The 27,071-nt window shown below is 42.6% G+C and overlaps 1 protein-coding gene across 1 annotated transcript; it reads left to right on the top strand.

Moving 5' to 3' along the window:
- Positions 1 to 11,436: 11,436 nt before the first annotated feature.
- LOC142938225 (basic helix-loop-helix transcription factor scleraxis-like) lies at positions 11,437 to 21,945 on the top strand. The gene is made up of 3 exons (XM_076081486.1): positions 11,437 to 11,822; positions 12,052 to 12,268; positions 21,907 to 21,945. Exons 1-3 carry the CDS (start codon positions 11,437 to 11,439, stop codon positions 21,943 to 21,945), a joined length of 642 nt encoding a protein of 213 aa, XP_075937601.1.
- The last annotated feature ends 5,126 nt before the right edge of the window (positions 21,946 to 27,071 follow it).

Raw genomic sequence — 27,071 nt, forward strand, 5'->3', positions numbered from 1 at the left:
AATATGGGGATTCTTGTGGTGCAGACTAAGTCGGAGCTCTGTCTGCAGCTTATGTTTGTCGAAACAGAAACTTGCCATAAACAGAAAAAAAGCTTGTTGCCCGAGCCCTTGCACCTGTCTCTTATTTTCTCAAGTGAATTAACAGCAAAAAAAAGAGAGAAAAAGCTCTATTTTTTTTATACAAAACATATTAATTATCAGTCTGCTTAACTGTTCCTGTTGCTTTATCAACCTTGATGTATAGAGAGGGCCAAAAAAGGAACACAAATATATAAATACACGTGAAAAATGTACCTCAGTCTGGCATTTCACACGGTCTTCCAGGTGTACCACTCTTCTAATGAGTTTCACGGAGCTACTGACTTCACAGCACTCACTAGGTGTCCCCCCCTGCTGTGGCTTGTATTACTACCTCCACATCTGGACGGGACAGTTTTACAGTACAGTTACAGTTTTACAGTACAGTTACAGTTTTAGAGTAGAGCCATATGCAGACAAAATACTTATACTTGCATACATCGGTAAAGAGTCTTTCATTTCAATATATTAGCCACATATCTGTCATGGTTTGTAGGTTTGAAAGTCAGAGTAATGAGGTTCTTCTGTCTTTTTTTTTTGGGGTGTGTGGGTGTGTGTGGGTGTGGGGGGTAGGGGTGGTGGGGGGGGGGGTGAAAGGACGCAGATCTATATGAATGTGAGCTTGGCCGTGTCACTCTCACCTTAAAAGAGCCTCAGATTGGCCGGGTCTGGTCTGTTTCCCCAGCAATAGCTTTATTAAAGACTGCATCTGTGTGTGTGTGTGTGTGTGCGTGTGCGTGTGGTTTACTAGCCGGCTGTGGTGGTTCTCGGGGGACAGCCCTCTCCAGCTGCTGCTTTACAAGACTGTAACATCAAACACACACATACACACACACACTTAACACAAAGGTTTGACACAGCTTTCACTTCAACCCTCAGCCTCCCTTAACAAGTTCAACAAATGAACTCTTCTCCTCACTTCTTCCATTCTCCACATACCACTGATCTTTACCCTCACACCTCCCACGGTCTCCCTCCTTTCTTTTGAGATACAATAAAATGTATACACAGCACAAGAATTGTTTGAATGTCTGTTTTTACTGTATATGTAGTATTTCCTATAGTGTATGTCGTTGATTAAGCGAGACGATAAAGAAATCAGTATCAGCTCAACAGGTGTAAATCTGTAGGTGACCCTGACCGTTGACCTACTGGAGCAGGACATGCAAAAACCTCTGTGCTGCCCAATAATTGAAGTGATAGTTTTAAAAGGAGGATTGCTTTTCACTCTTCAAGGTCTGGTCTGTGAACGTTGCTCCACCGCTGCACCACAGTAGTACAGTCATAAAATGCAATATGAAGTATGAAATGCTTGGGCTTGACCTGACAATAAAACTGCTTTTGCACTTTAATGTGTATTTGCATTTCACCTCCACTTTAGTTTTCCCAAATAAAAACTTTTGGAGAAAAAGGGACTGAAGAAGGAAATGTGTCAGCGATTTAGCTTGTTGCTCAGTGTTGAGTACATCTACTTATTCATTAAATACTGTCACTGATACATAAAACCAATAGCTGCTACAAGTGGAAGTTTGTGAATAAAATGACATCAGGTTATTGTTATTGGTAAACTGTACGGTAACTGAACTATAACTGAATGGTGTAATATAGTTACAACATGTAACATTTATATCAGTTCGCCTGCTGTTTTTTGTATTATAAAGTTGCAACTGTTGAAATGAGCTGACATGACTTGAGGTCTGTTAATTACACAAAAAAACCTTCACCGCTCCGGGAGACAATCTGTGTTGACGTTTCGGGTAATACGCTTATTCACTTTCTTGCAGAGAGTCAGATGAGGGGATCAATGCCGCTCTCATGTCTGTCAGGTAAACAAATATAAGGGCGATTTCCGCTGGATGCCTCGCTACCTCAAAGGTGACGACAAGACTTGAGGCAGTCACTGCTGCGGGTGAAGAAATAGTCCCACACTTTTAGTTTTTGTACTGATTAAAGAAGCAAGATATAATGTGCTGTTGTCTTTACGTTTCTTTGTATATGACGCTATCAATTTTTTTGCCATTTTCAGACTTAGTAGTGAGTTTTTGCCAGTGGAGACATCACTACCTCACACCCACGTCTCTGTCTGTCACCCTCTCTGCTCCCCCGTTTTTGTTTCCCTCTCTCTCTCTTTCAGTGATGTGAACTATCTGGCATTTGAAGCCTTACATCATGGAACGAAGGAGGGGGCAACCAGAGCCTTAAGAGTTTGGAAAACCATCGTGTGAACCATTTTATTTATTGTTACCTTTTCGATGATGTCTATTTATTATGATCCACCCTGTTAGCAGGTTAATTGCTTCTCAAGGAGACCAGATTGTTGATTAAAGGTTTCGTAATTTTCAGTACACTAGTGCTTACCAGTGCGCCAGTAAATGCTGCCAGTAAAAGTGTGGCTCTGGAACTAATTGCAGTCAAGCAGCCGGGGTACAACAGAGCAGGACTAAGCTCGTATAACCAGTCGGGGAAACCACAGGATAAAAAAACAAAACACATAAGCGGTGAGCAGAGATGGTGGCAGGCGGTGGGCAGAAGAAGAAGTGAGTGGGAAAGCGGTTGGGAGAGTTAAAGAGAAAGTAAAAAATACAGAGAGAGAGAGTGAGAGAGAGGTGAGCTGGAGAGTGAGTCAGGTGGTCAAATTGTTCCCGCCACCTCATTAGTGGCAATGACATCACAGCTGATTTTTCTTTTTAGTCTGCTACTACCGCTCCACCGCTCCGCTACAGAGAGGTAGAGCTGCTACTGGCCACGGTCTTTAACGGCAGAGTCTGGGGAGCTGCTTTTTTATGTCGTCAATAACTCAGCGTGAGTAAAAAGGAGGCCGGATTGGAGAAGCCTTTTTTGAGTTGAGTAATCACAGCTCCGATTTTTTAATATTGGTTACTCTCCATCATGAATGGACTGCAGGCCAGCTGCAGTTGCCTATGAACTGATTTAGTTGTAACAAAGCCTTTGGCAGTTTCTCCCCCGAGGATATGGCTCACGACAGTGTATATAGAAAACTTCACTTCCAGACTGGCACTCAGTCAACTCCAGCCAATCCCCATACTTCTCTTAATTTATTTTCATTTTCTGACTGTCCAATATTCGCTCGATGGGAAACAGAGGGCTAATATTCATGAGAAGAGAGGTTTAAGTGCTGCTCAGCGTCTGATTGGCTGCAGAAAAGCGAACGGTGTATATTTTTTCTTTTTCTTTTTCTACCCACTGACATGAACCAGACCTTTCTACACTAGAATCAAATGCTGAGGAGGGTAACAGAGTGTGGAGAGTGGTCTGGATATGAAATTGAGCGTGGGCTTTGCACATAATGAATAATTTACAATGAGATATAGCACTAAACAGAAAACAGAATTATCATCGATTTAGGCTTCAATATTTAAGGAAATTAAGCAGGACTTATACTCGTGAGTTAAGGTGTCACTGTTTAGCTAAGGTTGAGCGGACAAGAGCTATGATTAGTCAGTTTTAGCTGCTTATTTTTCTGTGTAATAACCGATTTTATTTCATGTATAATAACCAATTACTATGTGATGACAGTGAAACTTGACAGTGTTTCATTATATCCATTAGTCATGACTTTTACCCCAAATCCAGACGGTCCCAGACAGTAAAAAATACAATACAAAGTGACAAAATGCTTAGTGTGTTGTTGCTGTAGCACATCCAAACAAGACGGATAAACAGACTGTTGAATGACCATGTGAGGCCTGTGTTTAGTCCCTGACAAAAGGTGACTGTACTCTCCTGGCTCTCGATATCTACTGGAGGTGGTATGGCCTTCAGCGAGCTGATCAGTGGCCAGCAGCTGTTTGTGGAAATACTCTAATTTAAGTTACTCTAAAGCACGGAGCAACTGTCACAAAAAGAAACAACCTTCAAGGTTAAACGACAACTGAGACAAGCTGCAGTAGAGGAGAAGCAAATTACAAGTGAACACCAGATAATGGATTAGAAACAGACTTCCAATCTCTCAGAGTTTCTTTTATCGCCCCACAGTGTTCACAAATAGTGAAAGATTCAAACAAACCAGAAGAGACACCCTCGCGCAGCAGGGATCAGATGTATGACGACAGCCTTCAGACGCACTCAGACAAGCGAGATAAAAGTCACACAGACTTTAATTTCCCAGCATCCCTTTCATTGTTTTACAGCATTCTGAGGGATGTCGAATCAAACAATAGCTTTTTACTATGTGTTTGAACCCGGTGCACCGCGAGCGTGTTTGTGAGAAACTCTATCATAAAAAAAGGATATGAACGGAAAAAACTAAGAGAGCGAGCACGGTTTCAACTGATGTCTTCCAGTTGTGTGACCTCTCTTTCCTTCCCCGTCTTTTTTCTGTCTCTCTGCCTCTCTCGGTTTAATAGGGCCAGCTGTAGAGTCTGGCACTCTTGGGAAACACAGTAGAGTGTGGCTGGAGCTGAGGCTGAATGAGGCTGAAATTGGGGCTGGTGGTGATGGTGGTGGGGGTGCAAGTTGGGGGGCGAGCACTTCCGACCATTTTCCCCATGAAATACATCATGCAGTCTGGAGCATTGGCAGGCCGCCGCCAACTCTCTTCCTTTCGTCTTCTTTCCCTCCCTCCTTCATTTCCTTCCTTTCCATCCTACTTTTCTCCCTCTGTCAGACAGCCTCCGTCTCCTTTTATACCTCCCGCTTTCCACAATCCCACCGTCCTTTCTTCCTCTTCCTTATTCTTCTTCCTGCTGTCCTTCTTTCAGACAATTACTTTTGGTAATGACCCTCTCCAGACGTCTGCTCAGTGGCACCATAACAAACTCTTCCCCTCCTTCTATCACTTTCAGGGCAGGCTTAAAGCGACTGTCCAAGGACCACGATAAATAGCTAAGGACCTTGGAGTCCCTCTCCCCTCTAGACGCCTGCTCTGTGGTACCGTATCGGGTCCAGGCCTGCTTCCGAGTTTTGACAGGTCCCTGACCCGCGCCAGAGCAGTTCAGCTGGGTTGGGACTGTGTGTGTGTAAATATATATGTGTCTTTGTGTGCGTGTGTGTGTATGTGCGCGTGTGTGTGTGTGTGAGAGCGAGGTTGGGCCCGGCTAAGTTGGTGGTTGTTTTTCATCAGGCTAATGAATAATACGTCTGAGCTGAGAGAAGAGTATCAAGCGGCAGGAGAAGCGGAGGAGAATGGAGGGGGAGGAGTGGGGAGGAGGGGGGGTAATGACTATCAGATGGTGCTCTACTACTGTGCTGCTGCCGCCACTGCTGCTGCTGTGTCCTTAAAGGAGAACACCCCTCAACTTAGAAATCCACATATGTGATTGTTATTCTCTGGAACTGTGCGATCATCGCCGCGAAAACGAACAAAGTAAAAAGGGAGACTGAGGGTCTAATGTGTAATTATCATTTAAAGCCCGATACACATGACAGCAGAGTTAGTGAATGTCTTCGTTCCTGTGGACTGATTTACTCTTTGGTCAAAACCTGAGTTGGGCAACTTATTTCAAAGCAGCTATAATCAATATTTTTCATACTATTGTCAAATGGCAAAGTTTACAAATTATTATAATACATTAACAAATTAACTACATCAATTATTAAAAGTATTACATTATAAGTTAACATACATACATTTCCCTCTCTCTGCAGCTCTGTCAAACTCTGCATTAAAAAAAAAAAAAAAAAAAAAATTGAACAAGTGTAGTCATTAAATATTATAAACAAACAGCAGCTTACAGTTTAGAAGTACTGAGCCGAGGATCAACAGTTAGCTTGATGTTTGTTGAAAAATATGTGACAATTTACCGCATAGCCGAGTGTGACAACTTATCCGGAGATGGGCTAACTTTTCACAAATGCACATTCTGTACTTAACCATTTGATATATTGAAGTGAGGAGTAAAAATCTTATCTTAAGATTATACATTTGTGCACAACAGTTTATTATTGTATTTAATATGAAAAAGAGTGACTTTGATGGACCCAGAACCGAGTAGTAAAAGCAAAAAGTGTGAAAAGATTCCCCTAAAAACAAATGTCACATGAAAAAGTCCAGATAAACTGTGTGAGCATGGAACGTAATAAAGGAGTTAAATCAGCAGCTGCAGCAGAGAAGAAGCTGCAGGTGTGTCAGCGGCCGGAGGGGGGAGGAGCTCTACAGAGATCCAGAAATGATACCTTAGAAATGTTTACGTTCACGGACTGCCGGGGTCACTTCAAGGACAATCCAATTAAGGAACACACAAGGGGCGTGGTTATAATTAACATAATTGTACCTTGGCACAGTTTAAACAAAAAATATGCTTCTATCATAATTAATGACCGAGTTAATAATCACTAAAGCAATTTGAATATTAAATGCATGTGTAATGGAAAATGTATTTTCTAGTGCAGCCTCTGAAGATTATATCAGCCGGGGCAGATATTTGGTTCAACAAGGGCAGAAAGAAAAAGCCGACAGCGTCCTCATCATCAACTTATGTATATCCCTCCCCATTGCAAGAAGAGTTATAGCCTGTGTCTGTGCGGCTTCTCTCTCATGGTATATACCGTCTCAATTTTACATTGTAAATCTCGTCTCAGTTTGATGCCATTACAAGCTTTATATTAGTTTCTCAAATAACCCGTGACAACGAGTGCTCTCCATTTGAGGCACATTCAAGATGATTATGTAAAATCCAGACTCTGTGTTGTAAACTTGAGTCAACACGTTATGTAGTTTTATGTAAATGTCACCATTACTGTGCTCTGTAATGTAGCTTTTCCTTTTCATACAACATTCTTCTGGCAAACGCAACCATGTGCGATTCTGAAAAGACCCAATGTCTACATTATACCCGGTCAAATGTTTTATGGCCCGCGGGCAACAATTCAGAGAGAAATGGATACTGTGCTAGAACAGCCACACACTCCAGGGAGATGCAAATCAGAGGAAGATCATGCTAATGCATGTAATGACGGACCACAGTGAGTGAAGCTGGTGGGGAAATACACCTCCGGAGTAAACTGGGAAGTGCCAAATATATGTACAGTCAGACTAAACACAGTCTGACTGTCATTAATCAAGACATTTGGGGGTGGATTTACATGCTGTTGTTACTGTAAGTCAATATTTTAGGTAGGCCCACACCTGATATGTATCATAGTAAATATCATATATGTTTTATCATCTCTAGACTTTCCTTAGATCTCAAAAAAAGGAAGAGCAAAACAATTCAATTCAGCTGTGAATTTGTCTTTAAACTCTCTAGACATCATTAAAAGATGTGCTGGGTGTTTTTTTCCGAGTTATGATGATTTCTATTTTGTCAGTAAGAAATAACAATTCAAAGCCATACTCCTATCTCGAGTATTCTGACTATTATACTTAGAAGCAGATCCAAAAGGGAATCAGAAACAAACCACATGTTGCCATTAGCTGTTGGAGAGCACTGCAGTGTTGGCTCTCCAAAGAGTTTGTTTTCATTGGGGTGATTTTGTTCTTTTTGGTCAAATCTTTATATCCAAAACCAACATAACTCTTAACAGCATTGATGTGGGCTGTTGAATCTGGGACTCTAACTGAGGTGAAGCCCAGGTGTAGGAATCTGATCTACAGTAAAGGTCACTGCAGAGGACCTCGGGCACTAGTTGCATGCAGGCAGGGCTCTTTCAAGAGTGACATTATGTAATGTAGACCCAGTCTGCATCTCAGATGTTCACAGTTGACAGCCAGGCAACTGTTTTCAAACACATTTGATATCCAGTGACAGGATGTATCCAATGAGAACATTGAGGACAGTGGAAAACTATAAAGCGAACTATAAAATGTAAAACCTTTGCTTCCATTGCATTCTTGGTATGTGAGAGTTTTCCATCAGTTGTCGTTTTCCATTGAAGGAAATTTATTGAGAATTTGTAAGAAGTCCAGAATGACAGAGCGTAAACTAGACAGCGACTGCAAGACTTTAACCCGCACAGAATCAGTAATCTATACTGCAAGCAGCAATGCAGCACCAGCAAATGTTGCATAGTTTGATTGCACCTTTGTGTGTGTGTGTGTGTGGGGGGGGGGGGGGGGGGGGGGGCAATATTGTATCCATACACGGACACCAAGTATCAATCTTTTATTATTTAAATGATTAAAACTGCAAATACAAATTGAACCTTGTGGTGACAAGCCTTTTTTTTCAGTCCGCTAGATGGTGACGAGTGTTGTCTCGTGCGGCCGTGGGTAAAGTCAGCGGGATTGGTAGGAGGTCGGTCAAAACAAAGATGGAGTGTTGGTCAGTCCGTCTGCTTGACTGACAAAGCCAATTTGCTGCAATAGAAATGATTAAAGTGAGATGAACAGAGTTAAAAGTGTAACCTATTATATAAAAGATATGTTGACAAACGACATCATTTGAAACAGGAAAAAAGTGAGACATTTAAATATATGGTATCGCAATACTCAAAATGTCTAAAATCGCAACAAGATTGTATTGTGACTTAAGTATCGTGATGATATCGTATCGCGGGCCTCTGGTGATTCCCACCCTGACTGGCAACCTCTCACGCTTTTTGGTTTTCTTGTTATAATAAGGAAAGAAATTGAGTGTTTCTCCATCCTGACTGCTCCAAGCAACCAGCTCGGGCCTCACGTCATACTGTCAATACCACAGCATAGACACTCCGACTGTGACTGAAGGGCAGAGATAGATACAGAGAGGAAGGAAGGAGATAGACATATGGACAGAAGAGGAGAAAAGAGAGAGAGAAGAGGGATGAATGCTGACTGTAACATTGTGTAACTCTGACAGATTATTAATTGTGCTATTAGTTTTCAGCAGCAGTTTACGGTTGCCAATCTACACAAAAGAGGCATACCAGCAATGGCAGTTTGGTTTAGAGTTTTCAATAATGCACTACTGAGGATTGTAGACTTCATCGTTGAGTTTTACATAGGTTGTCAACCTTTAACCGCTGCACAGTTGAAGCAGGAAACATATTTTAAAAGTCAGCCAGTTCCTTGGAAATAAGAGTTAAGTTGCACAATCATGGCTAATAAAACCCCTTTAGACTTAAAGAAGGAAAATCAGATTAGAGTCTGATGAAGGCTGTATAAAAGCTGTAGTAAAATCTTATGGGAGAACTTGATGTTCCAAACTGCTACAGCACCTCTTCGCCATCATGCGCATAGTTCATTTGTATGTGTAGCTATATGGATCTCGTTCATTCTATTCTGTCATTCATTAGTTTTCTCCCACTCTTTTCTTCGTTCCTCCCTCTGTCTTTGCTCCCTTTGCTGTCTGTTCTCGTTTTTTTCTTCTCTTTCAGAGGAAGACAGATTGTGAAGGGGAGTGTATGTGAGTAAAGTAGCAGCTCCCCTACTATAAACCCCTGAGCCTCCCCTTCATCACCGAAACACTCCACCCAAAAAAATCTGAATCCCTTGAGGGCAAATTACATTCAGACCCTCCAGCTTGTACAGATAAAAGGTTTCGGCTGTGGCTGAATAAACCCAGGTCCCCGGCTTCAACCGTGAGCCCGGCCTGAACCGTGCGGTGCTGCGGCAGCTGGCTGCCCGCCTCCCAGCCTGCTGTCCGGGGACAAACACGACACCGACTGGGAGGCCGGGGGAAGAAAGGAAGACACGGGGAGAAAGGCAAACTCTTACTTCACCACTCCAGCTTCTCAGCTCCTTGCCGTCAAGATAGTTTAAGAAAACATCTGATCCCAAACCCAAGTCCCAGTCTTACCTCTCGCAGGTAGTCTGCTCTGTTACGGAAGTATGTTGACGACACAATATTTGAGAGAGCACAAATCAAATCTCTTTGAGATTCAGATGATTTAATGATAATAATTATTATTAATGATAATAAGGTAATCATTCAGAATAGGCGTGTCCAAATCCGACATACTATATGAATATATTAGGCAACGGTGAGAGGATCGGTTGGATCAACAGCATTATGTGGACTTCAACTGTGAAAAGGACATGACCCTGTTGTCCAGATGTGGGTGTGTCCTGTCGCAGCTTGCTAATCAAAAATGGTCGGCAAGCGACCTCTTGTGATCCCAAGTGCTCGGAAGCTGCAAAAACTGCTGTAAAAAATCGAAAGACCTGACTGAGAGACCGGTGCGTGCATGATCGGGATTACACGCTGCAATTGGAGACTGAGTAGCGCTTTGTGTTCTCGCAAATCTTTGTCGATGGTATACCTCCATGCTCTGTCAGATAAGTCTAGAAAAAGGACTAGAAAGAAAAGTCACCCAGCGTGGAAAAACAGGAAAATTGGAGCAAAAATTGTTTTTTTTCTTTGCAGAATGGATCCAGAATCCTGAAAACAGTAACTTTGAGTTGAGTTTGTGTCTTATGTATTCGCAGCAGCAATATGAGAAAACCAAAACCGATTTAGAATTTGTGTTGTCTCAGACACTTGATTGTCTCCTGTCGGATGACAACATGGTATCTAGGTTTCTTTTCCATTTGAGGTCACCATCCACCAAACTAAATATGTTCACAATATTCTTATTGAAAGGAATATGTGTTTCAGAAGGGTCACCGAACGCATCTAGCACACGAGGGTCATGCAAGTTCTATTTTAGGGTGGATTTCCCCAGAAACAAATCAGCGTGCAGCCAAAACAAACTCCTGCTGATGGTTTGCCTCTTGCCTCCGGTCTCTCTGGCCTGCTTCTAGACAGCAGCCGAGGGACCTTCAGCGCTCAGAGGGAGGAGCGGAGGAGTCCTCCAGCCCTCCCACCGCCTATAAGACCAGGGGCAGACGGAAACACTCAGACAGCAGGCACACGTGGAGCAAAGAGGCAGAGAGAGAGAAGGACGTGAAGAGAGGCTGAGAGAGAGAGAGAGAGAGAGAGAGAGAGAGAGAGAGAGAGAGAGAGAGAGAGAGAGAGAGAGAGAGAGACCAATAGAGAGCAAGAGACAGTAAAACTGCTGCCACAGACTGGGAGTAGTTTTTGCTATTGGAATTGAAACAGACAAATATAGAAACAAAAGACCAAGAAAGAGGTTTAAAGAAGAAAAAGAGGACAAAATCAGCGTGCCATTTTAAATTTGGCTTTCTTGTAAAGGATTAAACAGAAAGAAGAACTGACCTTTTGGAATGTGAAGTGTTTTTGTATGAACCAAGAGAGAAAAACACAGCTGCTCTGAGGTCAAGTTGCTCTTGACCACTGACTAAGGATCAACTGGTTGATCTTTTTTAAACCCAGCCTAACTCTGCACCATAAGGGCTACATCTGACTCACCTGGCATCACTAAAAGAGAAGTTGGGGGTGAAGTAACAATTTTAAAGGGTTGGCGCCTTTAATCAGCAACACCAACAGAAAGTTTGCCAAGCGGCTTCTGATTAAACCTCGTCAAGTGGAAGTCTCACGAGGATCGACCAGTAGCTGACAGAGCGTCGTTACGTTGAAGATGACATTCGCCATGCTGCGCTCAGCACCTCCCGCAGGCCGCTTCTTGTACGGCGACATCGCCCTCCTCTCCGAAGACGACGACGAGAACGGGAGCGAGGGTTCGGGCTCTGAGGAGCATGGCTCCTCCAACTTCCGCCTGTCCTCCTCGTCGCCATCTGCCTTTCACATCAAGATGAACAGGAAGAGGAAGCTGTGCGGTGCAGGAGGGTGCGCAGGGGTGGACGTAGGGACCATGATGGGGATGCTCATCCCCCAGGGGTCTCCCCCCCATGGAGAGGTTCGCCAGAGGACCGCAGCCAACGCGCGGGAGAGAGATCGCACCAATTCTGTCAACACGGCATTCACAGCACTGCGCACACTCATCCCCACCGAGCCTGCAGACAGGTACTGAGTCATGATGTTTTATCTGTGGCACATTCTTAAAGTATCAGAACTACACTTTTGCTATCATAGAACCAAAATATGTATTTTCCGATGGATAGCATGCACCTTTAATCATAATTTAATTTATTTTGGGGCCAAAATCTTTATTGTTTTTTTAAATTATTGTAGACTTTTTAGATATTTTGTGTTGTAATTAACACCATAAATCTCCTTCTGGTTTCATGATTAGGAAGCTGTCGAAGATCGAGACTCTACGTTTGGCCAGCAGCTACATCAGTCACCTGGGGAACGTCCTGCTCCTGGGCGAGGGGCTTCATGACGGACAACCGTGCCACGCTCCCTCACCGCCGTTCTTCCATGTTAACTCCTCCCCCAACCGAGGATCTGACCAATCAGCTCAGCCAAAGCACATCTGTACTTTCTGCCTCAGCAACCAGAGGAAATTGGTGAGCAGATGAAAATGATGAATCAGTTAGGAAGAAAAAAGGCCAAATCAAACAAAACAAAAATGCTATGTATGGTAAAACCTCCACCAAAACTGTGCTATAATTATCATTCAAAGAAAGATCAAGGAAAATATATACAGCTTTTGATTATGACATAAATACTACAATGATAACTATCATACATTTCTTTAGTGTCTTTCAATTCCTGTAAACAGAGCACTTGAAATTATTTTTCCAGAATTAGAAAACAGAGAAACTTGATCACACCATAGAGTGAAGCTTCTTTTGGGGAAACTGTGCAGTGCTTTAAGGTCAACTTGGTGTTTAAAGCTGACCTGAGATCAGTGACTGTGCCTATAAACCTGATTGGCCCTGAGGGACATTAAAAGCAGAACCTCTTTTAAAGTCCTCTGTTGGGGTGAAGGACTGCGTATTATTGTTCTGTTGGGGGTTAGTTTTACTCGAGCAGGTGGCTTGAAAGTTCAAGGTGCTTTCTGAAACTCACTAGACACTTCAGTTAGTCGAGGTGAACTGAGAAGACGAGCATGACCATTGCGTAAAACCTCCAACTGTGGTGTTTTTCTTTCTTTTTCTAAGAATAGGAATTTAAAGTTTGCAGCGAGTGAGATTCATGACCAGGAGCCCATGAAATCTATCCAAAACCATGTGTATAATTTCAAGAATGTATTGACGTCAGCTTGAATATGTGGAGGATTTAATCATGACTGCTGCAGAACTGACTAACTGGCAATGAATTTGTTCCACTGAGTCAGGAGACAAAAAACTGCATTTTCAGCATTTTGTTCTACTTAGCCATGTGTTTGTACACAGGTAAACGATTCAGGAATTCATAGACACGCCACAAAACAAGCTACAATGAATAGTCACACTCATCATTTCAGTGTCAAAGATAGCATTTCAGATCACACTTTTGTAGCAGTTGTCAAACTTTCTCCTACTGCTGCGCTGTCGGTTTGCGACTTAATAGAGATACAGAAAAAGGAGAACTCGATCCTGTGCAACTCACATTTGATTGATTCAACACAGGAAATAGACATAATCAAAAACACTCTCAGCATAAGAAAGTCATCAGTCTGATGAGAAGTAACGGGGAATGAAGAATTTCTATCAGCCGACTGAAATCAAACGTGTACGAACGCAGCTCAGACTTCAACAAACACCCCCGGTCTGTGCAGGAGATGATAGAGAGGTGACGTCCACTCAACTTCCCCCCTCTGACCGAGCCGCTGCCCATTTAGTAGGATTTATGGGTAAGGAGCTGACATCTGGCAGACTCCCCCGTTACCCCAGCAGTGTGTGAAAGCTAATACCCTCCTCAGTGTCTAAACCCAGAGACCCTTTAGCTGGGGGATAACCTGAGTCCCAGCAGTGTGTGTCTCGCCCTCCCTCCTGCCTCCCCTCTGAAGCTTTGTGAGTGAAAGCCTATACGTCCTCAACGTCTGAAACGCAGACATCCTCGGCTGAGAGATAACTGGCCTCAAATCAGACTTGCTCTCCATCTTTCTCTCTCTCTCTCTCTCTCTCTCTCTCTCTCTCTCTCTCTCCTCTGTCTCCTTTTTCTTCAGTTTGTCCTCCCTAAGTCCTCCATTTTCATCCTCTTCGTCCTTCTCATTGGGTTTCACTCAGCTCTCTGCATATCGATCAGCCCGGTGGAGGTCAGCGCTGTCAGTAGCTGTGTAATACTATCTGCTGCTGTCAACTCGCTGCTGCAGACGCATGACTGACCTGTAAATGCATGCTGCGTAGAAAACGATTTGGAAACGTTCTCATGTCAAAACCTTCAACTGTGGACACTTTGACTAAGTTTATCTTTCTTGACCTAAGTCACACACGGTTTCCCATTAGCTCAGTAACCGCTGACTGTTCTCTGCTTTCATTTTTATTTCACTGATTAAGTGAACCCAGGTGAGAGTCATCATCTCTTGGTTATCCCTTGATTCATTCCCCTAAATAAGTGAGCCGACAGGCGGTGAGTCAGGGAAAGATTTTGAAGTTTTAACTTCGATGCGGTTTCTGCAAAAGGAGTGAAAAGATGTCCCATGTACGTTCAGTAGAACTTTTATATGCTGCACCACATAGAATAATCCTCCTGCTGGGTTCAGCTGACAAATATAGAGAGATTTATTTCTTCAATTGGCTCAGTAAATTAATACAACTGCTGAGCACCGTAGTTTTTAGTAAACATTGCTCAAACAGGTGTAAGGAGTGACCGGATGGGGACTGTTTTCTGCGGCGGATTAATACGCATTTGGTGCCTTAGCACTTACAGCAGCAGGACTGTGTTTGTGGGATTGACTCAAAATAAACTGCCCATCATAAACCTAATGAAGGAACATGTCACCCAGATTAGCGGTGTGGAGTTTTGATTTGTTTTCATAGTTTTTGGATAACAAGACCAAGTAACTAGTATATCAGGTTTTTAATACACACACACACACACACGCACACACACACACACAATACATATAATCAATTCGTTGCTGGTTTTGGTCTTATCACAGACAACAAGAAGAATAGAATATCACCACACGTATCGTTTAAGGAGAATCATAAGAGATCCCAGGCTCACCTGGCACATAAATGGTTAACTCTGATTGGAAGAACCTGAGAGAATTTCATTTTCCCTGGAAAAGTGACGATACAGTGTGTTTAAGTGGGCTAAAGGGCAGAACCAGTGCTGGTGATTACAGAGAGGAAACGATTGTGAAGGTAAAATGAGACTTTGTGTCCTGAGTGCTCTCATTGTGTGTTTTTATGGTCATTGAGGTTCATCACAGCTGTCAGGTCTGCTTAGAGCAGCTGCTTCAATTATGCTTATTTCCAATGTGGGAGAGGGTGAAAGTGAGAAAAGTATATGCTCATTTCCTCTTATTATGTGTGTATACAGTATAACTGTTTCAAAACAAACAGTCCTGTTAGTAATGACAACTGCACAGAGAGGGCTACACTATTACAGATTACATATTCAGTGGAATACTAATGTGACTGTGTGAGTTTATGCACACGGTTCAGAGAGAAAAATCCATTTTACACAGGTGAAGGATATATGATTTATTCTGTGTAGACTTTCCAGAAAACGATACGGGATACTAGAGATTGAAGTTAATTAAAACCTCCTCACTGCGATGTCCTGAGACATATATATCTTTGTGGCAAGACATTGTTTAGCTAATTCAACGGCTATTTTATTATAGTTTATTAAGCTTAAAGACAGGTTTTTTTTCTAACCCATAAATGAGTAAACACTTCATCCTTCAGTTTATCAGAGCAATTCAAAAATCACCGAAGTTTGAGAGACATGGTTTTCTTTTTGAGAGCGACTCATTGTTTGTCTTGAGATGTTTAGAGCCAATTGGGGAACAGTGAAAAGCTCCTCAGTGAGCCTAAAGCACGAGAAATTATTGTTTTTCTTTTCTAGCGAGTCCCTTTGAATATCTTTATTGCTCAGCTTCAGCTGCACTACTAGATACTCTTTTTTGAATTTTGTATTCCCCCTCACGTTGTCCGGTATGGAGCCACACACTGTGGGACGTTTGCACTCGGTATCTTTTGATCAGAAGCCAAGCTGCTCCTCTGGCGTACACACATATATCCTGACAAAGTTTGCTTTTCAAAAAAAACAAACTGCTCCGGGGCGGAGCGCCGGCAGTTTGGCATGGTTAAACTGGAGCGCAGCCTTCACATACTAGTGTCTTTTGATAAGTGCCGTAAAAAACATGGGACGCTCGTGATGGCTACATCTGTAAATGAGATGTACGCGGCTGAGGACGGAGGGTCGAGGTGAGCAAAGGGCTGCTCAAATCCCCGCGCTGTCTGGTTGATTGATGCAGATATCCTGTGCTAGGCCTCTCTGCTTCTGCTGATCGGTGCAACTGTCAGGTGCCTGGTTAACCTACGGCAGGAAACCTGCACGATTTCAGTTTGTTTAGTGATGTTACATCTGCTAGAAGTCACCTTTAATGACCTCGAAATGCAGTTGAGCATCAGCGGCGCTATTTAAATACATATTTAATTTGTGCTATGGGCGAAGGCACTACGAGTATCAGTATATTGCTACTGAAGTATATTGACATGGTGTTTGTACAGTATATACAAAACAAAAACAAAGCTTTTAGAAATATGTCGATCTGTCTGCTTTGTTGTCTTTAGGCCATAGCGGTTGAAGCATAATTACAGCTTCCTCCGCTGTCCGCAACTGTGGCTTATTTCTTTTGGCCCAGCACAGTGAGAGGGTCAATTCAAGTCGATGGCAAATGTAAACAGGAATGGCGATTCATCTGCCAGTAACAGCAATCAGCTGAACTCTTTCCTTTTCGAGCTGTGTATGAAAAGTCCAAACATTTTCCAATATTTAAAAATGTAAAGTCGCCCATTTGATGAATTAAAAGAGAATTTATACGTTTGGAAACAAAATAAAAATCTGGCAAAAATATTACGACTATTATAGTGCGGTTGCTGTAAAAAGGCCATTGTTCCTTTTGAGATGCTTACATTCAGTTGGGTTTTACAAGCATTTTAAGGCACGACCCTGATTTAACTCCAACTTGAAGGAATCTCATTTATTTGGAATTTCTAGAAATGAAAAGGAATTGTGCAAATTTAGCGAAACGGCACGCACAACAAATGATGAATACAGCTCTTAATATCTTAAACAGTTGTAATTTATATCTGAGCTGCAGTAAAACTTTTATATGTGATGATTTTTGTGGGTGGCTGGAAAGCTGGGCGTATGAAGAGACGGTGGCACTAAAAGTGCACCATGCAATTGGAAACTGACTTATCTGTACTTGTGTGTGTGTGTGTGTATACGTGTGTACGTGTATGAGTGTGTGTGTTTGTGTAGTTGAGAGAGAGGAGTGAGTCTGTATATATATATATATATATATATATATATATTTGTGTGATTGTTACTTTGAGTCGAATGTGAGTGACAGAGAGTGAGAGTTTTTACATCCATGTACGTATACTGCACACACACACACACACACACACACTGGCTGGCCCTCTGTGTCTGGAAGTCATTGGCAGTGCAGAGCGGAGCAACAAATGAGCTAATTGTTCTGTAAATGATTTATCCTCTGCTGAGGCCTGTTCAGCCAGTGTTTAATTCAGCTGCTGCTATTAGAAACACATTGACGTTGGGCTTTGATGGTGATGTTAAAGAAGCCTGGAAACCGCTCCCTGTGAAACGCCCTTGCTACTTACACACACACACACACACACACACACACACTCACACCCACACATATGACACATATACACATTCGCACACATGCATGACCACAGAAATACTCACACACTCACAGACTTTTATCAAAAGCATTTCATTCCTTGATTTTCTTTTTATTCCTTAGTCTTTTCAGCCAGACGGCAGTTCATTGCTTCTTTCTAGACACCCCCCCCCCCCCCCCCCCCCCACACACACCGAAAGAAAAAGATTACTCACTAAAGGAGCGCTGGATCACGACTGTGCTTTCAACACTTTCTAAACTAATGGTGTGCAGGAAGTTGTGGAAAGAGGGATGGAGAAGGAGAGAAAGAGAGGCAGATAAATAGCCAACGACTCAGCGGAATAATCAACCTCGCTATTTATCCACAGTTGTTTTTTTGACTGTGGTGAAACTACACTTTGCTTCTTTTATAGAGATCAAATGAACCGTGCACCTTAAGAAAGCCTAAATAGGACATGTGCAGGAGCGCGCTGATGACTGCGGTTTCTACAGTCGTTTGGTTATTAGTCTGTTTTCACTGGGGAAAAGCGTTACGTCACTTGTGTGCATGAAGCAGACGTTTCGAGGTCAGAGATGAAAACTAAATTGCCGTCATTTACTGATAATGCTGGTGTTGACGTGGGGTTAATGTGTTGTGCCTCATGAGCGAGAGCTTTCCTTTGTTTGTCTGTCGTTTCATGCTATGCTAACGAGGTGCATCGAAGGCAGCTAGTTTACTGCAGGCAGTTTTCAAATGTATTCTTCCCCACGTTCAATGTGTGTGTGTCTGTGTGTGTGTGTCTGTGTGTGTGTGTGTGTGTGTGCGTGACTGAGCGAGCCTGGCTTGGTGTATGGCTGTGTGCCGTCGTCATGCACAGACTCGTCGGTAATTTTCTAGCACAGATGGAAGCAGTTAAACCCTAATTTAACACCAACAGAAGAAGTCGTGTCAGATAACTAACAAAATCTATTAGCAAAACTATCATTCTGTTGTCATTGGGCCTCCAGGGAGAGGGCTGCTCACGGAGCAAATTAAAACAAAACTACAGAAATCTGAGCCAGGCAAAGAGCAGAGCTAAAGTAAATCTATAACACAGAGAAAAGCAGAAATTGGCAGTTTAGACGGTGCAGTTTCTTAAAACAATATCTCAAAAGCTAATGACGTATTGGCTGTTGCAGGGTGCTCATCTTAGCGCTGATGATAAAGTGCCGGTTGGTGCGTAATGTAGCAGAATGAAATCACCCGAGACTGGCCAGAAAGAAGTGGCGCTGGAGCCGTTATAACAGATCATTAAAATGTGGGAACAATTAGACGCATGTGTGGCCGGCTGGTGAGAATTACAACTGATTAGGCAATTTAAGATAAATCAAGTGTTTTTCAGAAGCCACCGGGATGCTTATTAGCAAACCACTATGAGCACGAAGTACATGTCTGATGCATCCAAGCCACATGATGGCATGACTTCGGCTCATTTGGTGTGTTAGTTAGCTTGATTTAAAAGTCTGATTATTGCACTATTTCAGTGTGTTTCTATGTTCCTCTCATCGGGGATCATTCATGAGAGTAATTACAGCTTCTGTTAGACACTTGAGGGAACTGACGCATATTCACATATTTGCAGTCGATAAACTAAAGGGATATTACAGTTTTCATTTCACGGTTGAATACCAATCTCCTTATACGATTGTCGGGCCAGTACCCAAGAGGAATTATTTTTTCCAACCAGTCATCCCTCTCTTCAGGCAGCCGAGAATTAAATTAGATGTTTGTCTTTGACAGAACGGATTAATGCAGGGGGGGAAAAAGAGAGAGAGAGAAAGAAAGAGAGAGAGCATGGAAAATCCACAGTTATAGGTGAAATCACAGCCGGGATTGAGTTTCGAAAGAAAAATAAAGTTTGAATTTGTAGGGTTGGTAAGATGCGGTGAAGAGAGCGTTTACTATCTTCATATTAAAGTTAAGACCTTGATAAAACAACAATATTGTTCCAGTGTGGTAATATCATCATATCGTATCTAAAGTAAACATCATCAGGTAATCATATTCGTGTCGGACAAATCGCCCCCCTGGGAAGTCAGTGGTATGTCTATGTGTGTGTGTGTGTGTGGGTGTTTGGAGAAAAAGAGAGAGCAGAGATGTCATCCGACCGTGCCGTATTAGTCTTCAGGAGATTGTTTTGACTGCCAGGCCAGCCTTACAGCCCCCCTCCTCCTGTTTTGACTGAACCAGTCCGACTCCAGCTGAACCGCCTACACCAGCTATACAGCTGTGCTTCCTCAACTATCTCTAAGCGCTCACATGGTAATTTGATGAAATTTGGTGAATGACCCAATTGTCCTGCGCCGTCATTGAGTGAGATTATTTCATGGACCCACTGTCTCTAAACTGCCTCAAGTACTTTATTTCCCCCTGATAGATACCTCCAGTTTTCCACAGCTCCTTCCAGCAAACACCAGAGAGCATGGCTGCACTTGTCTCATCCAGTTGTTGGTTTCATATGTTTGTGTTAGTAGAAAGCACAGTGATAGCACTGCCACTGTGAGGCCCAACTCATAGACGATTACATAGAGCGTATATATGTGTTGGAAGACAACACTCCTCGGGCCATTAAGCCACCAGACGTTACTCTGAAAGCCCAAATTGACCTTTTTTCCCATCTGTGAATGATTGTTTGAGCTCTTTGTTAGTGACCATCGTTCATATTTCTTATACTGCGTGGGGAGATAAATATGCAATCCTGTCCCCTAGAAATTACACTTATGTACTACTTATTTGTTTTGTTGTGGTGTTTTGCGTGTAGTTAAGTTCAAGCAACAAAGTATTTTGTTACGGTAAGGAAAAGAAGCCTTAAGCCTTATGCCTTAAGTCACTTTCTGCTTTTTCATTATTTAACCTAAAACCGAAACATAACTATAAAACTGTTGATTTATGCTTCAGCAAAAGCGGTTATCGTAGGAAAACAAATCAAATACACTGTGATTGAATTACGTTACGTACGTTCACTATCAACATTTTGCAACTTGGTAGATATGTTGATAAAAACATAAAGTTACACAAAACAAAAGTCTTGTGGCTGCTATTAATTCTGGTGTATTGAGTCAGCTAAAATAACAAAATGATAGTAATGGTTCATGCCTAGATGATCGCGCTCTAATCATGATCCTCTGCTCCAGCTGGAGGAAGAATTGACAATAATAGTTCCCGTGTCTCCTCACACTCCCCTCAATCAGTGGGAGGATGATTCCTGTCCAAATCCTATGATCTCACTCTCTCATTACCGCCTGATCCCCTTCCAAACACCTACCCACCTTTTGTTGATGTCAGTCAAACGGATTTTTCCAAACACCTACACCTTGTGCACGGTCTGAGAGGAAATGTGTAACAGGTGTGCGGCTGATGAGAGGAAGGCGAGGGGGGTGGGGGGGAGACCGAGAGGGTTAGCTGAGACAATATGAGAAGGGGAAAGAAAAGTCAGCAGAGGACAGGAGTGCAAGAGAGGCTGACACACACTCTGGGGAAAATCTTTACCCGACACCTTTGTGCACTTTCACCACCATTTGAAATGAGTTTTCACTTTACAAAAAGAATATTCAACATATTTGTCCATGAAAATCCACCACAAATTGGGTTACGACAGCCCGAGATCATTTTCCAGCTCCGAGTCAATCAAAGCCCTGAAAAGTAATGAGTAAGAACGGGCTGATGTGTGTTTCGTATCACTCAACGGTGTGTACGTTCAAATCCCTTTGACTGTAGCTTGAGAAGCGAGTGGTAGATGGCCTGAGGAGCAGAGCAGAGGTTAGGTGAGGAGGGAAAATGTGATGTTATTTTCCTGGCCAGATAGAGAAAGGCTCCTCGCCAGCCGGGAAATCAAGGCCTCTCTGTTCTGATACCGCAGATAAATGAGTTCACGCGGGGCTGTCATGCATCAGGCTGTTATAAAAGCAGCTACCACAATTAATGTACAGCATGCACGCTGTTGCGCAGAATGTGTCTGCAGTCGAGGTTAATTTACTTTTATCAACCCGAGAAAAGTTCATATAAATAAACTGCGCCATTGATTGCAGTGAAATCGCATCTCTTTCCACAATATGCACTACTTTTTCCTGGAGTGCCATTTCATGAGACTATGAAGGAGGTTGACGTCAAAGACAGCCGTCCCATACTTGTACTACTTTAGGAACTTTGCAGACGGATTCTGAGGAAACCAACAGACTATGATGAAATGGCTCAAACAAAGAAATGTGTAATTATTAGCATGTCATTGAAGCTGACCTGTGTGCCACCAGCTGTTTCCCCACATTTGTAGTCTTTATGCTAAGCTAAGCTAAGCCGTGCTTTTCCTTTCAGATAGATTTTAGTGTTGAATCCTGAATAATGTAAGATGTTGTTTCTCTCTCTTGCAGAACAAAGAAAGAGACAGGAAGACGGCCATCAGAAGTTAACAATGAGGACACAAACCACACGGATGAAATGCAATGATTTTACTGCAACTTGAAGACTTATCAGACTTGTGATGCATCTCAAAGACTTTTGAAGGACTTCTTTAGCACTTCCAGGACTTTTTAAGGAACTTAACCAAGCATTTCCTTTCTTTTTTTTCTTACTTTTTATATCGCTTTATAGGAACTTTTTACTTTTTAGGGTGCTTTCAAATGTGTTGAAACACTTCTAAAAAGTCTAACAGTGCTTTTAAAAGGCTTATCAAGACCATGACAAACCTTTCAACAACATTTATAAGAGACTTTTTACTGTATTGTTCAAAGACTTTTTGTCTGAGGAACTTATGGCACATGATCGAAACACACAGCTTTTGATGAATACAAATTTGTCTTTCATAGGATCTGTGTGTCATTAATGTGTAAACTGAAATATAAATGTATATTTATGTGACATAACATTATATAATGAAACTATGTTATTTAACCGGCATTGACATCCATGAAAAATAGTGTATAAAGGTGCAAAACATTGGCTATTGACACAATTTATGGCATCCCAAAAAACTTTAATCGTATTGGTTATTTCTAACGATCATCTCTGAAAATGTCCGAATGCTGGAAAATATCACAAGATGACCAATAAATTGTTTGTATATCTGGGAGTAAATTTCATTTGTATGTTGGTGATAATTTGAGCCTGGTGTCCTCTCAAATCCTCCCCAGTTCCAACCAATAAACATTATAAACATTTTCCACTGAAACTATCCAAACAGTGGTTTCATCATACTGTTTTGCTGATTCAGGCAGTTAGGGGAGAGATCATTCTGAAGCCGTACAGCGAGCATAAGTGGAGGTTCCACAGTGACTACACCTGTAGCTCACATCAGCCGTACTGCTAGTTTTACTTCCGTCTCCCTCTCTGTCTGTCTTTCTCTCTCACACACTTCCTCTCTCTTGCCGTCTTCTTTTTTGGGACACCGAGATCAGAGCAGTCAGAGAAAGACAGGTTTTGAAGATGAGATGGACAAAGAAGGATTAGAGGAGCAGAGGAAAGGCTATTCAGAAGAGAGGAAAAAAAAGAAAAGGGGGAGCAGAATTGAATCTGCAGGTATGGCTGTTTGGACATCTGCCCGTGTCCCCGCGCTGTCCTCTCTTTTACCTTTCCACATGCTCTTTCTGTCTTCTCTCCTCTCCTCCTCTGCTCTTCCTCTCTTTTCCCTGGAGTGCCACTGGCCAGAGTCTGGTTGGTGATGGCTTTCCAGTGTGTTTAGCCACGCACCACTTACCCTCTCTTTACCTCGTTTTTCTTTTTATCTCTATCTATGCATCTATCTATCTATCTAATCTCTATTCCCTTTTCTTGTCTTCTTCCCTTTTCTCACTACTTTTTCTTCTCTTTCCATCCCTCGCTCCCTCTTTCAGCATCTCTCTACTCTGTTTTTCTCCAAATTTGTCCACTGCCTTTATGGAAAATGATCAGAGCATTAGCAATGGGGAATGTTGCCCTTCCTTTTTTTTTAAATTGTCACATTTCTTTTAATAGCTTCTCTCACCGTCTGCCTGCCCTACACTTCTCCCAGACCATAAGCTGTGATATTTTCATCTTCGAGGCCAGTGTGCTCTGTTTTCCTAGTTCGTCGCCCCTCTGGTTACTGCGGCAAAACTTGCAAATCCAGTTCCAGGGAAACCAAAGTTACCTGAAAATGTTGCACAGTTCGACTGATGTGGTACTTTTCTTGGATTAAGAGAGTTAGAATCTATTAAAACAGTCTATACCCGGTCTACGGTGTCCTAGTTCATCATTTTAAAACCACATAACAGCAGTAGTCCTCCAGCCATTTTCCACCATTAAGTGAAATGTAAATGTGCCGTTCTTTTAATGGAGGCTGCACCGGCTTGGTGTTTCCAAATTATTTTTTAACAATTCTAACAAGCTGTTTCTGCGACCGAGGTGCCAGTTATGGACTTTTTTCCTATAATGTGACAAGTGCCCGGTGGAGAAAAACAACCAACAAAAATTCAAACGTCATTTGATCGCACTGCCAATTTGCAGTTTTTAGTGAAAGCTGCCCTAAAAAACAAAGCTGATTTATTGTGTGTGTAATCTCACAAACACCCGCAAATCCATAAACAGCATCCAACACTTGCAGTCGTTTTTTAGAGTTAATGTGTCTGACTTTTCCTCGGCGTGATGTCATGTAAAGGACACTCACTTTAATGAAGTAACTCACAAAGGTGACGAAGGGGGAAGAGGTGTAGATTGAAATTTGGGACTAGAGAAAGATAGATTCACAGCTGATAGCGTGCTTTGTAACGTTTATGAAGCTTTATGCCCTTTAAATTCAAGCGCCAGAGCAGGTTTTTTCCTCCCCACACGTCACACAGGGAAACAAAAGATTAAATCTCAGGACACACTTTCTGTGTAAGTGGTCCCTGCTGCTCGCTGGTTCCGGAGACAAAGGTTTGAAAAGCGCAGTGTGTCTTGTTTAATAGATCTTAGCACTGTTATGAGCCGATGAGACATAGATAATCTTACTGCGGAACGTTTTTTAAAAGGAAGCAATAGCTTTGAAAAAAAAAAAAGGCACTGTGTGTCTAGTGTGTCCTAATGACTTCTGGTCCAGTTAGTCTGAGAGTCTGATCTCTCTAGCAGGCCGTCTGTCTGAGCAGCAGAGAGAGGGGGGAAAAGGAACTGGTTCCTCCCACACAGACCAGATCAGGTTCCCCCTACGCCTACACACACGCACACGCACAGATGACCATTTACACACTTGTACGCCAATGAACTTCCATATGCACAAATAGATGGACGAATGCATGCATGTGCAGTCACACGCTCGCAAGCGCGCACACACACCCACGCTAAGCAGAAGGATCTGTGATATAGCTTAGCTGTCTAATGATCTCTGTGTTTTACATTGATGAAAACAGATCAGCTGAGAGGGCAGACTGCTGTGGTGTATTTAAGTAGGCGGTTTTGGACCACGGTGAACCGGAGGTTGGACGATCGACTGGCTCTTATTATCGATATAATGGTCTCTGACGAAGATGCCCCCGTGGAAATCTGGCATGTGAACGCTGATAGCTGAAGTAATAAAATACAGCTTTCGGAGTCTTAGGTGGTGCAAGTGCCAGAGAGGGGCTGGTTGATGTAGCCTGAAGACGTGTGAGAGAAATTTAACATGTTTGGAATATACACAAGGCCTAATGGAAAGCTGGCAGAGCGTAGTTGAGGCCTGAATACGGAAAACACAAACTTGTGATCTATGTTAATCAGTTATGAAAGAAAAAGATATCACATACCGGCTTCATGCTCTCTGGTGAGCTCAACAATAACAATAATTATCCCGCCAATTGCTTGTCATGTGAACCTTAGTAGGATCGTGAGTCGTCAAGATGATAATACATCTCTAAAGGTAATTGGACTTTTCACTGTAACTAACTATTGGAAACGGCAGGTCATGTTCTCTGTTTCTCATCTTTACTCCATCTGTCGCTCTGCACATTGAGCCTCCTCATAAATTGTCCTGTCATTGCAAACAGATAATATGGAGCCTGGCAGGCATCAAAGTTTCTAATAGCAAATGACTTGATTTAAAAGTAGGTAAAGTAAGTGTAGTCGATAAAAGACAATAGCCTTTCTAAATGACTCCCCCTCAAATGAATGGCATTAAGTTAATGGCGTAGTTACAAGATGTTGTTGTGGCTATAGTGGTCAGTTAGGCCGGATACATACATGCTTTTTAACCGCGTCACCTTCATTTCTGACTACATACACAACAAACGCTCCAAACAGACGCAGCGTGCGAGAGACAGCGGTATGCGAACGCACAGTTAGTAAATCCAACATTCACACTCCTTTCAGCACTGTTATGGTCTCCACCAAATTCTGAGGGGATTTCTGGCTCGTTAGTTTCTAAATGCTCCACTTTTTTCACCAACTTAACATTCTGCTGTTTGGTTCTGGGCAGGTAGTGTACAGCGGGTTTATCAGAGCACTTTGTTGAACAGTTGCTGCTCTCATATCACACTATGAGGGCAGAGAGACTGAACCAACAGTATGCCATACCAACGAAACAATGAGGTTGAATGATGCTTAAAATAATAATAGAAATAGAGATGAAATTAAAGGAACTGCAGATTCAGGTCCTAACAGCAACCCCTTTCACGTTACACAAAGTTTGTTGAACATTTGTTGATACAAAAATATTAATTAGGGCAGCTTTAAAATCGCTACTTAAAGTAGACGACTTGACTTCCGAGGGTAGTTGCTTTCGCCCCATCCTCCAATACAGAGTCAGTAACTGGTGAGTGTTTTTAGTAACCACCACGGCTTTTACAAACAAGTATATATTTTTAAATAAGACAAGCTCTTGGACTTACTCTCAAAAACATAAGTGTCTACTTTTTTCAACTGTCATAACATGAGAATCAGTGGAGGAGACAGGAGCACTTCCTGTTTTTTTTCCAACTCATCCATGTTTTTGTGCTGAGATGGTACCCAGCTGAATAAGGTCTATTAATTAAAGATGGATAGGTAGCAGTGCTTTTCCTGAAGCATGACCTCCTGTTGACATTGGAGCAGAAGTTTCCTCTGGTGTCCTCTCCTGCTCCGTAGGCCTGTTGGCCAACTTCCTGCCTCCACTCGAACTGTCTCAATAAAACATAAAGAACAAAGATATGAAAACGTGGAGGAAAGAGCGAAATGCACCTTTAGGAACATTAGTCTTTCTAACTCAACTGGGACCTGAGCTACGCAAACACATACACACACACACACACACACACACTCGCACACACGGCAGGAGGCTAACTGCTCCAAGTGGGAGCTGTGCTGCTGAGGGCCGGATGAAAGGAAACACTAAAACTACAACGAGGGAAAGACAGGTGGCCAGTTTGGCAGCTCCACACACTCCTGCACCCACACACATACACACACATGCACACAAACTCCTTCCTCCTCAAACCCCCTGTTGTGCACACCTGTGAAAGTGCCAAATCCTGGACTCTACCTCGATCAGCTCTCCAGCTTTCTCCCTACCTCCGCTCTCTTTCTATCTCTCCCTTCTCTCCCCCACGATGAATTTCTCTCCTTCAGAGAGCTCCTCTGTGTAAACATTCCTCTTGTA

Source organism: Anarhichas minor, unplaced genomic scaffold, assembly GCF_050575085.1.
Source record: "Anarhichas minor isolate MPS153535 unplaced genomic scaffold, ASM5057508v1 ptg000080l, whole genome shotgun sequence".
Lineage (NCBI taxonomy): Eukaryota > Metazoa > Chordata > Actinopteri > Perciformes > Anarhichadidae > Anarhichas > Anarhichas minor.

Coding starts and splice junctions, on each gene's coding strand:
- LOC142938225 (XM_076081486.1), top strand. CDS start 11,437: ATGACATTCGCCATGCTGCGCTCAGCACCTCCCGCAGGCCGCTTCTTG. Junction 11,823..12,051: donor CCCACCGAGCCTGCAGACAG/GTACTGAGTCAT, acceptor TTTCATGATTAG/GAAGCTGTCGAAGATCGAGA. Junction 12,269..21,906: donor TCAGCAACCAGAGGAAATTG/GTGAGCAGATGA, acceptor TCTCTCTTGCAG/AACAAAGAAAGAGACAGGAA.